General features: G+C 51.3%; 2 protein-coding genes across 2 annotated transcripts; both read right to left on the bottom strand.

The window, feature by feature from the left end:
* Nucleotides 1–2539: 2539 nt before the first annotated feature.
* LOC112887331 (probable glucuronosyltransferase Os05g0123100) lies at nt 2540–8598 on the bottom strand. Its single transcript, XM_025953473.1, has 3 exons — nt 7397–8598; nt 4414–4699; nt 2540–3017 (listed from the first exon to the last, which is right to left on the bottom strand). Exons 1-3 carry the CDS (start codon nt 8098–8100, stop codon nt 2901–2903), a joined length of 1107 nt encoding a protein of 368 aa, XP_025809258.1. The 5' UTR covers nt 8101–8598; the 3' UTR covers nt 2540–2900.
* A 1299-nt stretch (nt 8599–9897) lies between these two features.
* LOC112885081 (putative cyclin-dependent kinase F-2) lies at nt 9898–11447 on the bottom strand. The gene is made up of 2 exons (XM_025950760.1): nt 10803–11447; nt 9898–9903 (listed from the first exon to the last, which is right to left on the bottom strand). Exons 1-2 carry the CDS (start codon nt 11367–11369, stop codon nt 9898–9900), a joined length of 573 nt encoding a protein of 190 aa, XP_025806545.1. The 5' UTR covers nt 11370–11447.
* Nucleotides 11448–12111: the final 664 nt, after the last annotated feature.

Genomic DNA, 12111 nt, shown 5'->3' with positions numbered 1-12111 from the left:
TTTGATAAAAGGATGCACGATTAGGTGACTGACCGGCTAGCTCGGTAAGCTTGTTTTAGCTAGCTATTATCTGCCCCTTTTCCTCTTTCTCTGCTTTTTCGCTGCAGACGAAAGGCACAAACACATCTCTCTCTCTCTCTCTCCCTCCCCAATATCATATCCTCTCCCATGTCAAAAAACCAAGCAGATGCAGGAGGAAGCAGTGGAAGAAGGCGCATCTGATGATGATCTCGGGGATCCGCCTAAGCTAATTCGTATGTTGTTTATTTATTTATTAGGGACCATCCACTGCCCGTGCCTCGTCACATGCACACGGAGCAGCAACGAACGGACCGGCCGGCCGCTCCCGCCTGCCAGCTCAGCCGGGCCATGAGCAAGGACGCTCCGATCCTCCGACCCGACCATGGCGGAGATATTTGGAGGAAAAAATCTGCTGGTTAATGAAGCTGGCCTTGGACGCGCGTGGCATGCGAGCGTGGCGGCCGCAGCAGCTATTGCTGCCTTGCAGGGAGCGCGTGTTCACAGGTCGCAGCTGTAGCAGCGTAAATAAAATCGGTCGATGTACGCACGCCGATCGACGGCCGTCGTCGGTCGATCACGAGGCGTGCACGAGGTGGCGTTAATGCTTGGCTTTTTCCTGCCACGTCGGTTCACCCCTCCCGTCAAGCCGCAGGCACTGCCAACGCCGGCGTCACATTCACGTCACCGACGGGCAGATGCCAGTCACGCAGACAGGAGGTGTGCGGGTGCAACGTTAACGGGCTCAAAGAGAGCCTGTGACTAGCCCGGCCGACCAAGTTTGCGCGTTGGCCCAAGTAAGGTCTCCCTCCTCCGACGATCCAGCAAGGGACCTAATTTCCTTGTTGACAGGCCCCGACTGCACGTGCCGCCGGCCCAAGCCTGCTGCATAATGCAACAGCAAGGGGATCGTGGGCTCGTAGCTGTGCACAGCACGCACGACGACGACCTACCGGGCGTACCTCCTCTGTCAGTCTGACTGTGTCTCTCCTCCTACAAACACACCATCAATTGCCAAATCCTCGCGCCCGTATCGGTCAACCCATCATTACAGCACATCAGCAGCACGGCGTGCTACTGCCAGCGGCAGGCACGCAACGACCGATGCGCCTTTCCTGTGTACTTGCACTATCCGCAGGCGCAGTGGCGGCCTGTCGCTCAAATCTGCCTTCGCAGCAGTTACAGGGGATGAAGCGCCACCTCGAGCTTCATCGTAGCTTCCTTGCTCCTTCCATCTGTGCTGCTACGATCGATGCAGAGGACTGGATGCAGGTGCCCAGATTTGGAGAGGAGTTTCTGGCCCTGTTTGGCTCCGCTTCCAGTCCCGCTTCTTAACAATTTTAAGCCGCTACCCGGCCAAACGCTTCGCTTCTTGAAGCGCTTCCCCCGCCAGCGCTTCCCCGACCTCGTTCAGAAACGCGGGTAACGAGCAGCTGGAGCGGACCAGCTTCTAGGCCGCTTCCCCGCGCCGGCCCCTGCCTCCCCGCGCCGGCCCCCGCCTCCCCCGCGCGCCGACCCCCGCCTCCCCCCGCGCCGGCGGCCCCTCCCCCGCCCCACGCGCCGGCCCCCGCCTCCCCCCGCGCCCCGCGGCGGCCCCTGCGCCGCTCCCCCGCCTCCCCCCGCGCCGGCGGCCCCTCCCCCGCCCCACGCGCCGGCCCCCGCCTCCCCCCGCGCGCCGGCCCCCGCTTCCCCGCGCTGGCCCCCGCCTCCCCCCGCCCCCCGCGGCGGCCCCTGCGCCGCCCCCGCGCCAGCCCCGGCGCCGCTCCCCCGCGCCGGCGGCCCTTGCGCAGCTCCCCCGCGCCGGCCTCCGCTCCCCGCGCTCGCCTCCGCCCCCGGCCTCTGCCCCCGCTCCCCGCGCCCGGCGCCGGCCCCCGCCCCCCGTGCCCCGCGCCGGCCTCCGCCCCCGGCGCCGGTCCCCAGCCCCCGCCCCCGGCGCCGGTCTGCGCCGGCCCCCACCCGCCCTGCGCCGGCCTCTGGCTCCTAATTGCATGATTAATTGTATCATTATCTTGCTTGACAGTAATCTATGATTAATTTTATGATATATTAATTGTTAATAATTTATAAACAAGTTTCAGCTGTGCAAAACAGGGCCTGTGACCAGCTGCTTCTCTTGCCAGCTAGCCATCAGCTGGCTTCTGAATAAGTTTCAGCTGTGCCAAATAGGGCCTTTATCTTTAAAAAAAAGATAGGCTCGAGTAGGGTTGGTAACAGTCCTCTCACAATCCGATTTGGTTTTTACATATATTTTAATTTAAAACTGTATAAAATTGGATTAGAGTTCGGCCCTTACAAGACCTTTTACCACCCCCTGGCTCGAGGCTCAAAATTCATTTTTTTGCTACACACAACAGTTGGGAAACACATGTTTTCCTCATCTTTCTACCACAACTGTGTCCCAAAAGGAAAGATGAAACAGTATGTTCTTTTTGGTGCATATGATTTTTTTTTCCCTTGATATGGTAATTGCTGGAATTCATGACACAGCTAACACACGCTCTTCTTCCTCACACCGTTGGCATTTTCCTCCCCAAGTCCATTCCTTCCTCCTCCACATGGTTTTTATTGCAATCCACGGGGGATTCGAGAGGCAACAGCGCCTCGCGAACACAACAGGGTCAAGTTAAAGAATCACAAATAAATCTGAATAAATACTATCGCTTTTTTTCCCCCGGTCGGGGGGCAGATTTCCCGCGGACAATTCATCATGGCCCCTCCGAACTTGAAAACCCAAAAATGAGAGAAAGAAAAAGGGAACCCCAAAGAGAAACAAGAAAACTTAGTAATCGACCTTCTTCCTTTCCTTTTTTGTTATCGCCACATTTACATCAACTCCGATCCCCGCCAATTTTCCCTTCCTGCATGCCAGCCTCTTACTACGTCTATTGTGAGCTGGGCGCGCCATACTGCCACACCATGATCTGGGAGCAATCAGAGGGGATCCCCTTCAGCTTAGCTCGGTCTTCCAGTACCACTTCTTGAACAAACTTGATCGAATCCTGCAAACCAAATCGTGAATAACTCATCATTATGAGTTGACAGTAGAAAATCAGGTGACCTGATAGGAGAGTAGCATTGGTAAGCAGGTGTAGGAAGGCTAAGTAACAAGAGTCTCCATCAACTAAGTGTTGATAGTTTATTGCTTGCAAAAGACAAGTAGAAAAAGAAATTGAATGCAATCAGTATCAGCTCATAGTTCAGAATGAAGCCCATAGGCTTGTATTCCTGTATCTACATGTTCCTTGCACGTATTGGTTTGTAAGGGATTGCTTGTCCCATTGGGTGGGTTATAAATTAGGACTTTCCTGATGCAACTACCATGTTGGGTGGCCGGATAGGAGAGTTAGGACCGAGGAGTTTGGTGAGGGATCAAAGTGCGTGATTACCTCGCTTCGATCAGCAATCAGTATCATGGTTTAGGGCCACACACAGCTTTCAGTATCATTAGTGGCCATAGCTCAAGGATTGGTAAAGTAGGTTGGTAGGTAATATAAAAACAAAGCCAGATTAAAAAATTTAAAAGGAATGCACGAAAGTGATATGGGTGCCATCTGTTCCCCGCCATATTCCATTGAAAGGGAATTTGACCATTGTGTAACTCTAGGGTAGTCACATCAATTCACAAATCTTAGTTGGTAATGTGTGCAACAGGGACAGTTCAACAAGATCAGGTAAGGTCTAACAAGAGAGGACAAGGGTCTGTAGAATGCTTGGTGCAAACTACTTCATTTGGATCGAAATGACTAATGTTGTACTGTGATTACTCTGGATTAAAAAAAATTACAGTGAATTGAATTCAGATGATTTATCCAGTGTGACAATTTAATCTTGTTCGGAAGGAACAGTGAGTGGCCATGCTTGACTTACAGTGATTGGCTTAAACCATTAACAAAGTCAGCATTCAACCACTTGTCTTTTTCATTCGAGAACTTGCTTAGCACCTTTTTTTGTTATGAGAAGGGAGTTCACATGACCTTACAGTGCATGACAATGACCACAATGCCAGCCCACACTTAACACACGAACACTATTACATTAGAAATTGGTGACTTCATTTTCCGGAGAACCAAAAGGAAAACAATCCATAGAGTACGAAACAATTTGTACGATTCCTTCAGATAATATTTCAAACTGCTAATTTCAGTGCTTAACATTTCTTATTTAAGCTAGACATGCACTCCACAATTCTGAGGGTTCTAATGGATCCTCTATTTTAGGAGGTCTGCAATTTTTATATGACATCACCAAGAAATGGATAGCCCAAGACTGCATTTATCTCAGATTCAGCCCCTTCATTGAGTCAATTAGCTTGCTAAGTACTTTGTTTTATGAGGAAAAAATAATAAAATTAGACTTGCTTGGTTACTAACATTCAGAAGGCAGGGGTGGACTAACCTGTGAAGTATCTGGTAATGACGTTGGCCGTCCCCACCGCTCAGGATCCCACAAAATAGAACTGTTGAACGCGAACCCTGAGACATCGATTGTGTGGATTCGTGTACCAGCAACACCAGCAGGATTCAAGTCAGTTTCTGTGTTATATGTCACTGCACGGGTAGTCCCATCGTTGAAGTCCCTTGAGAACCAGCCGATGACCTTTGAGGCACTGCATAATGGACCTTCCACTACCACTTTCTTCTCGCCTGCCGACATTGTTGCCACAGGCCATGTGCCAAACGCCCTGTCATTCGGAATGTTAGAAAAAACAACTAAAGGTGCCCACATCATAAAATGCAATTCAACAAGTATGCAACATTCACCAGCAAATGGCTGTGATCTATATACCACATCTTGATTGGTCAGTAGAATTCGGGAACTAAAAAGCATTGTGCCACAAACCTTGACTAGAATGAGACTCCATCGACACTAAGCAGACATCAGCCAATTGAGCTCAATTTGAACCAAAAAAAAATGTAGGCTTCTGATTTTCTCAATTCAAAACAAGATATTATAGGAGATAGCTCCATTGACACATCTTCCACATGCTGCCTTGTTGATATCATCATAAAAGTTATACTGCACTTTTGATCACTCATCCCAATCACTTGACACTAGACATAGGCTGAGTTATTCCATGCAACTGCCCTCCCATAGTCCCATATGTGGACATAGACTACACTACACCCTCCTCTCTACTTGCCTGCACATGCAGATGCTTAAATTGATCCATTACCAATTCCAAAGTTTGAAGAGCCTTGACAAATCAGGATCAAACAATACTATGGGATGATGCAATGGTTGATGAGCAATAGAAACTTTAGTGAGCACACGTGTTTCCAATATGCAGTCAAACACAACTTGGAATAGTAAAATTCAACTTGAACATGCGAAGTTATTTAAACACCTGGGTAAACTGTAAACATATTTTAGGCTCCTAGGCTTAAAAGAACCTAATGCTGAATTTCAACTTGACACAAGAGATATTAACCACGGTCAAGCCCCTCCTGTTTAGTAAACTGCACGTAGTGTCACTAACTCACTATATTGTGCACCTGCACTTCTTTGTTTCTAGTAACTGGTAAAGTTCTGGCCTCTATAACAGGCATGCTAGACCATACGCGCGACAAAGCATAATGGATGCCCTTGACTCTGTTGTATTTATGCTGATCTGCTGGAGAGCCCACAAAGCATCAGGGGCCACAAGTGCAGATGTGCACGCATCACGAGGACTGTAGAAACTAAAAACGAAATAAAAAGAGAAAGTAAAATAAAAAACAGTGTGTTGTTGCCGAAAAGCAGCAGGTAAACCTTGCTTGAGGCAAAGAGGGCTGCATCCCATCATGTTCCCCTCAGCGAAAAAGATTGTTCTTCCAGGGAACATTGCCACTGTGCTCTCACATGGCATGAGTAGTAGTGATCATAGTACCATGTACTGAACCAAGGTGTGATTCCCCCTCTTTACGAACGCAAGCACTCATCAATGTTAGAATGCTACCATCAGAAAAGTGAATGCGAAAGGCAAGTCAAATGTTTCAGGATATGTGTGTTCTAGTGGTAGCACTAGATGTTAGTCACTGACAAATGAAAAATGTGAATTATCTTCTTTGCAAGATTTCAATAGGCGGTTTTCATGCCAAAGGGGAAGATCTAGCTCAGCCAAGTGCACAAAGCCACAACCTGTGTCCAATTCCTCATGAGAAAAATTCCAAGGACAACTGGTGGTCTGCATAGAATTGAAGTTTCGTACAGGGTTTTGTAAAAAGGAAATATTTTTTTACAGCCTGCAGCAGATCTAAATCACAGGTGCACACCAGTGTAGAAAACTTGCACCAAATCTGTGGCAACTTTCTGTCTGTATATCAGATGGCCATTCATGGGATCGGGGAAGCAACTACTGGTGTGGATGGTGTCTACTCTATTGAAGCTCAATCAGTTACAATGGCCATGACATAACGGTTACTACTATTATTTTCTACCTGCTATCTTTTGTAGCTAATATTTCCCAGCATATTAGCTTCCCTATTTTAGGAGTAACAGCATTTCAGGGGTCAATTCAAGCATGCTATATCTTCATTTAATCTCAATTTTGTTAGGTGCCACCGACACTGTTACAGGCCCATTTGTCAGTGACTAACAGCTAGTGCTACCACTACCATATTAAATAATTATTCCTGCTGCCTTTTATAAGTTTGCTTTGCTCAGGAGCCGCGCTTAAAGTCTTAATTAAACTAATTGGAGTGGTTGGCATGAACACATTTGCTCGTTGGGATGAGCAAAAGTGAAACATTTAAATCTGCAGAAAAGAAGCATTGTTTGTTGGGGCGAAAGGGACTCAAAAAAGTGATAAGCTAGATCCAATTATTGACTCCTTGCATCAGAGAAATGGAGAGAGAATAGTTAAAAGTGTTCTAAGCATCTGTACTGTCCATGACAAGAGCACATGAACAGGACGTGTTGCCCCACCCTTATTCCCCCACTAATGACAGCCTTCAATTATTTGCTCACCAAACTATACGGCTTCTAAAACATTTATTAGACGAGTAAATTAGTGGTACTAAGTTAAGAAGAGGTGATTAGTTATCAGGAACCCTAGTCGCAGTGGGCGGGCATTAAAAAAAATCTGAAATTGATGAGCTAGAATAGCAATTTCAGGCATTGAAATTAAGATTCAAACAGCGCCTGGAAGAACAGCAAATAAATAAGCATGCTAAAACGGAGATCAATTAGAGTTCGAATTGAAGAGGAGGAACGAGTAAAGCTCGAATCTTTGAGTTTGGAAATCAACAATTGGGGAAACAATTAAGAACCTCGCTTGAAAGTTAAGACATTCTAATTTGCATCTTACTGTACGGGTTTCAGTATGAAGACGAACCAAGCAAGATAACGAATGATGTAGGGAGCAAGATGCAAGGTGAGCGACGCAATGGCATGTACTCACTCGATCTGGCGGATCTGGTCGAAGAAGCCGGTGTCGTAGACGCCGGCGGCGTCGGCGAAGTGGAGGACGCCGGCGAGGCGGTGCTTCTCGACGTGGGCGAGCGCGGCGTTCCGCTGTGCGTGCGCCTCGGCGGCGGCCGTGGTGAAGTTCTCCTCGGGCTTGAACGCGATGTGCCTGTACATCACGCCTGTACCCCGCAGCACCTCGGCCGTGGCGGGCGCGTCGGCGACCGGCTCCACGACCACCCACACGACGGGCGGGCGCACGAGCCGCAGGGTGTGCGCCAGGCGCAGCAGCTCGGCCCTGCGCCGCCGCCGCTCGCCGGCGCCCGACCGCGTGGTGGTGACCACAATCAGCAGCCGCCGCGGGCCGGCCTCCTCGTCGTCGTCGCCCACGTCAACCGTCGCCCCGCCGCCGCCGCCGCCGGCCCCGACGAGCCCCACCTCGCCAGCCGTGTCGGGCGGCGACGGCACCAGGTTGACGCGCGCGTCGACGGCGACGCGGGAGGCGGCGAGGTGGTCCCCGGCCCGGTGCGGCGGGTGCTGGGTGGCGGCCCTCCAGGACGACGAGGAGGGCGCGAACCCCGTGAAGAAGCCCATGACGAAGCAGAGCGAGAAGTGGAGCAGCGCCTTCTTCCAGAGGTGGCCGCCCCGGCGCTGCTTGGCCCGGTCCGGCGCCACCACCGCCACCGCCCCGGTCCCCATGGCCCCGGACGCTCTCAGATCACGGCACGCGAAGCTTCCAGATCAGGATTGGACGCGGCAAGAACCGACCCGACGAAGTGCGATGGTCAATGCGGAGGGGAGCCGGAGCTCAGCTCAAGGTGCAGGGAGATAAGAGGTGGGGGAGTTAAGGGGGATTGAAGAGCGCTGGCTACCAAGCGGCCATTAATACCAAGAACTCGCCATCAGTGGATCATCACCGGGCTGTAGCCAGGACTGGAGGAGGAATGTTGGGGAATGGAGATGGGGGCAATGAGGAGGAGAGAGGTGGGAAGATCAATCAAGATGCAGCAGCGGCAGGAGTAGGGTGGGGAGGGAGGTCGGGAGGTGGGGGGAAGGGAATGAATACGGCGTGGAGGCGGTGGTGAATCGGCGAGGTGAAAAATGAAGACGAGGAGGATGGTTGGTGAGGGCGGGAGGAGTGCGGTGAGAGGTGATACTTGCCTTTCTCAACGGCTACAGGTTTCACTCGCCCGTCGGTCGCCAGTGAATGTACTGAGCAAGCCGAGTAGCTGAAAATATAGCTGAAAGCGATGCTGCTCCAAAACATACTCCTCCATCTTTGCATAGCTTGGGCAAGAGACATGCTTTGCTTTCGATGAAATGGTAGCATTCATTCCTTGCTAAAAATTGTGTGGATGCTTACTCACTGGATAAACTAGGAATTACTTTTATCCAAATTTGTAGAAACTGAGCCAAAGTATGTAAGATTTCTGCGAACAATATTTTTTGTTTTTTTTTCTGAGAACTAATCGTGAGCAATGCTTCGGTTGGGCTTTTCGGATGAACTGGCTAGGCAGTGATATACTGATAGATCCGGTGCCCATTTCCGTGGGGTGAACACTTTTGCCACCACTGCTCTGCTGTGTATTTTTGTCACCTGCCCTGCCAGCGCTGTAGATTGTGTTTGGTGGCGTCTGATCCACTTGCTTTGCCATCTTTTCCCAAGCATGTACACTTGTTAAAAATGGTGATCATCTGGTGTCCCTAAAACTGTTACCTACTGCAGTTGGCTTGAATTGACTGGCGAGAACGAAAACAAAGACACCGACGGTGCCTGGTTTTCATGATTCCATCCATTGTGGAGAAGCAAACACCCGCAAAACCAGAGCAGCAGGCCAAGCACGTCGCCAGGTGTAGCAATAAGGTAATGTGTAAAATCTTATGAGTCCACACAGAGCTTATAGAATTTTTAACGCCATTTCAAGTACATCAATTCGACATATAATACCTCCACCACGGAATAATGGAGTAAGATATTCTTTTTCTACCAGCAGATGATTAGCTTATTGGGTAAATGTTGCAGCATTGCAAGAGGCGTCTTCAGACTATGAGCCCAGAAGAGAATATTAGGTGGGATGCAGCTTTTGCCCTCACTTGTATAATACACCTCTGATCTCCCTTGAAGCCAAAGGTAGGCGATGTGAGGTGGATGTTGAGGCGGCCATTTCCGATTTGGTTGGGATTGGAACATGGAACCTACTAATTGACGATCCAAAAAAAAAAAAGTAGTCCAGTTTCCAAAATGGAAGTGGCATGGAAGGTGCGGGTATCTTTGTGATGGCGCACCAACTTGTTTGCAAATGCACAAGAGGATTATCAGCTTTCCAGGCATAAGATCAATGATCCTAAAAAAAGAAACTAATGTATGGTTTGTAAAGGCCTTTAACATTTTGTTGTAGTTACGGTACCTTTCTGAATACCATGATAAAAGAATCTAAAAGTCTATTTTTTTAATTACACGGCATGCTCACCCCTATGAACACACGTACGCAAATTCTACACCTACAAGCATATTCGAAGACTACATCGTCTACCACTGGAAGCGTAACGCCGTTAAATTCTAAAAAAATCGCTCCCACATGAAGTCGAACCCAGAACCTAAGGTGCTACTAAGATTATTATAACCACTAGGCTAGCCTTCGCCTAAAAGTATAAATTATTTGATGATGACATTGTCTCCGAAACAAAAATAAAAATTAAAGAATGAGTGGTGCTTTGTGGAGGAAGGGGCAGGGATGCGCGTGGGTGGATCAAGACAGCGCGCCTCTCCCTGTCCACTGGGGGATTCCTTCCTGCATTCTCTCGGATCTCTTTCTTCCGCTCATTCTCGTTCCTGTTCTTCCTGTCCCGGTTCACCAGGAGACGGGAGGAGATAGAGGCCCCGGGCCATGTGACGGATGGATTGTGCATGCCCAACCAACTTCTTCGCCACCGATGCATGTTAGCCCAGTATCTATCTATCAATATACAATCCAACCTCCGCTCACCAAGTAGTCGGGGAATATTTGTTCTCCACGCACCTACGCGTTCGTTCCTTGGCCCGATTAATTATATACTTCTCTTCTCTTTTTGAAACGAACCAGGCAGGATCAGTTCTATACTTTTTTCAGCTTTCCTTCCTGGTTTAATATCAAGCGGAGGGAGTATATGGCCCTGTTCGGATCCAACCCCAAAAGAGCAAAAGGGAAAATATTTGCTGTTTTTTTTTCCATTTGCACCCGAACACCATCCGTTGAAAGGGAAAGAGCGAGACGAGGTAGCGAAATAGCAACCGACCCCGCGCCTCGGCCCCCGCCTCCGCCCCCCCCCCCCCGCCGCCCGGCCTCCGCCCCCCCCCTCCGCCGCCGCCCGGCCTCCGCCGCCCGCCGCCCGGCCTCCGCCCCCCGCCGCCCGCCGCCCGCCGCCCCCTCGGGCCTCGCCGGCGTGGCGAGCCCCAGGTCGCAGATCTTGACCGCGCCGCCGGGGCCCACGAGGATGTTGTCCGGCTTGATGTCCCGGTGGATGATCCGGGCGCGGTGCATCCGCTCCGCGCCGCGCAGGAGCTGCCGCATTAGCGCGCGGGTCCCGGCTTCGGGGAGCCGCGGCCGCGCCTCCGCCCGCTGCAGGCGGCGCAGGCTGGCGCCGACGAACTCCATGACGAGGAACACGTCCCCGGTGGCGGCGTCCTCGACGACGTCGCGGATGCCCACGACCGAGGGATGGCCGCGGCACGCGGCCAGGCAGCCGGCCTCGCGGAGGACCGCGCGGAGGTCGGAGGCCCTGGCCCGCTTGACGGCCACCGCCTCGCCCGTCGCGCGGTGGCGCGCCTTGACCACCACGCCGAAGCTGCCCTCCCCGAGCACCTCCAGCTTCTCGTAGTCGTAGATGCTCCCAAGCGTGATCCGCGCCAGCTTGCTCTCGCCGCCGGCCGCAGTGGCGGCGTGCGTGCCGTCGGGCGCCGGGCGCTTGCGCGTCGCCGCCGCCGCCATGGCCACGAGGAAAGCCCTGTCGGATTCTTGGCGCGGCGAGGCGGTGCGGCGGTGGTGGAAGACGGATGATTCTTGGAACGCAACAGTTTTGGAGATTGGGGGATTCGGGGGATGCATATAGCAAAAGGCAAATTTTTTGCTGGAGGATCCGAACACCTCTAAGGGCAAAATTTTTGCCACTTTTAGCGAATGGCAAAAATTTTAGCCTTTTGCTCTTTTGCTATATGGATCCGAACAGCACCTATGTAATGCAGTCCAGTTGCATCTGTTTTGTATGCACAGATGCCAGATTTTGATGACCACTGCGTACAAACGCGAGACCTAATACTCACTTCCTTGGGGAACTTGGTGAAACGCAATGGCTACCTCGGGTCCTATCTTGGACAGTACATGCTACAGTCGTGGTGTGCACGCAATGGCTACTGTACAGTACAGGATTAGTACAGTATTTCCTATAAAAAAAAAGGAATCAGATCGAAGGTTTTTTTTCCAAAAAAATAAATTGAAGTTGTAGCAGAAGCTAATGATTTCATCTAATACGGCGGGGGGGACGGAGTGCTTGTTGGGCTTCCGTCGCCCTCGGTCCGGCTTCAGTCGAGCTCAGTCGCCGCCGCCGGCTCCACCGCCACCGGGACGGAAGGTTCCGCCTGCGCAAGGAGGCGCGCGTCTGACCAGGGGCGCCCGCGCGGCGACGACGGCGGCCGTCGGTCGCGGTGTTGGCCGTATGTGCGTGTGAGCTGTC

This window comes from Panicum hallii, chromosome 3 (genome assembly GCF_002211085.1).
Source record: "Panicum hallii strain FIL2 chromosome 3, PHallii_v3.1, whole genome shotgun sequence".
NCBI classification, from domain to species: domain Eukaryota; kingdom Viridiplantae; phylum Streptophyta; class Magnoliopsida; order Poales; family Poaceae; genus Panicum; species Panicum hallii.
This window is presented reverse-complemented; position numbering and strand designations above follow the sequence as displayed.

Excerpts from the sequence above, each read along its gene's own strand:
- LOC112887331 (XM_025953473.1), bottom strand. The coding sequence starts at position 8,100 with ATGGGGACCGGGGCGGTGGCGGTGGTGGCGCCGGACCGGGCCAAGCAG. Across the intron at positions 4,700-7,396 it reads GACCAGATCCGCCAGATCGA|GGCGTTTGGCACATGGCCTG; the intron begins GTGAGTACATGC and ends TCCGAATGACAG. Across the intron at positions 3,018-4,413 it reads CATTACCAGATACTTCACAG|GATTCGATCAAGTTTGTTCA; the intron begins GTTAGTCCACCC and ends TTTGGTTTGCAG.
- LOC112885081 (XM_025950760.1), bottom strand. The coding sequence starts at position 11,369 with ATGGCGGCGGCGGCGACGCGCAAGCGCCCGGCGCCCGACGGCACGCAC.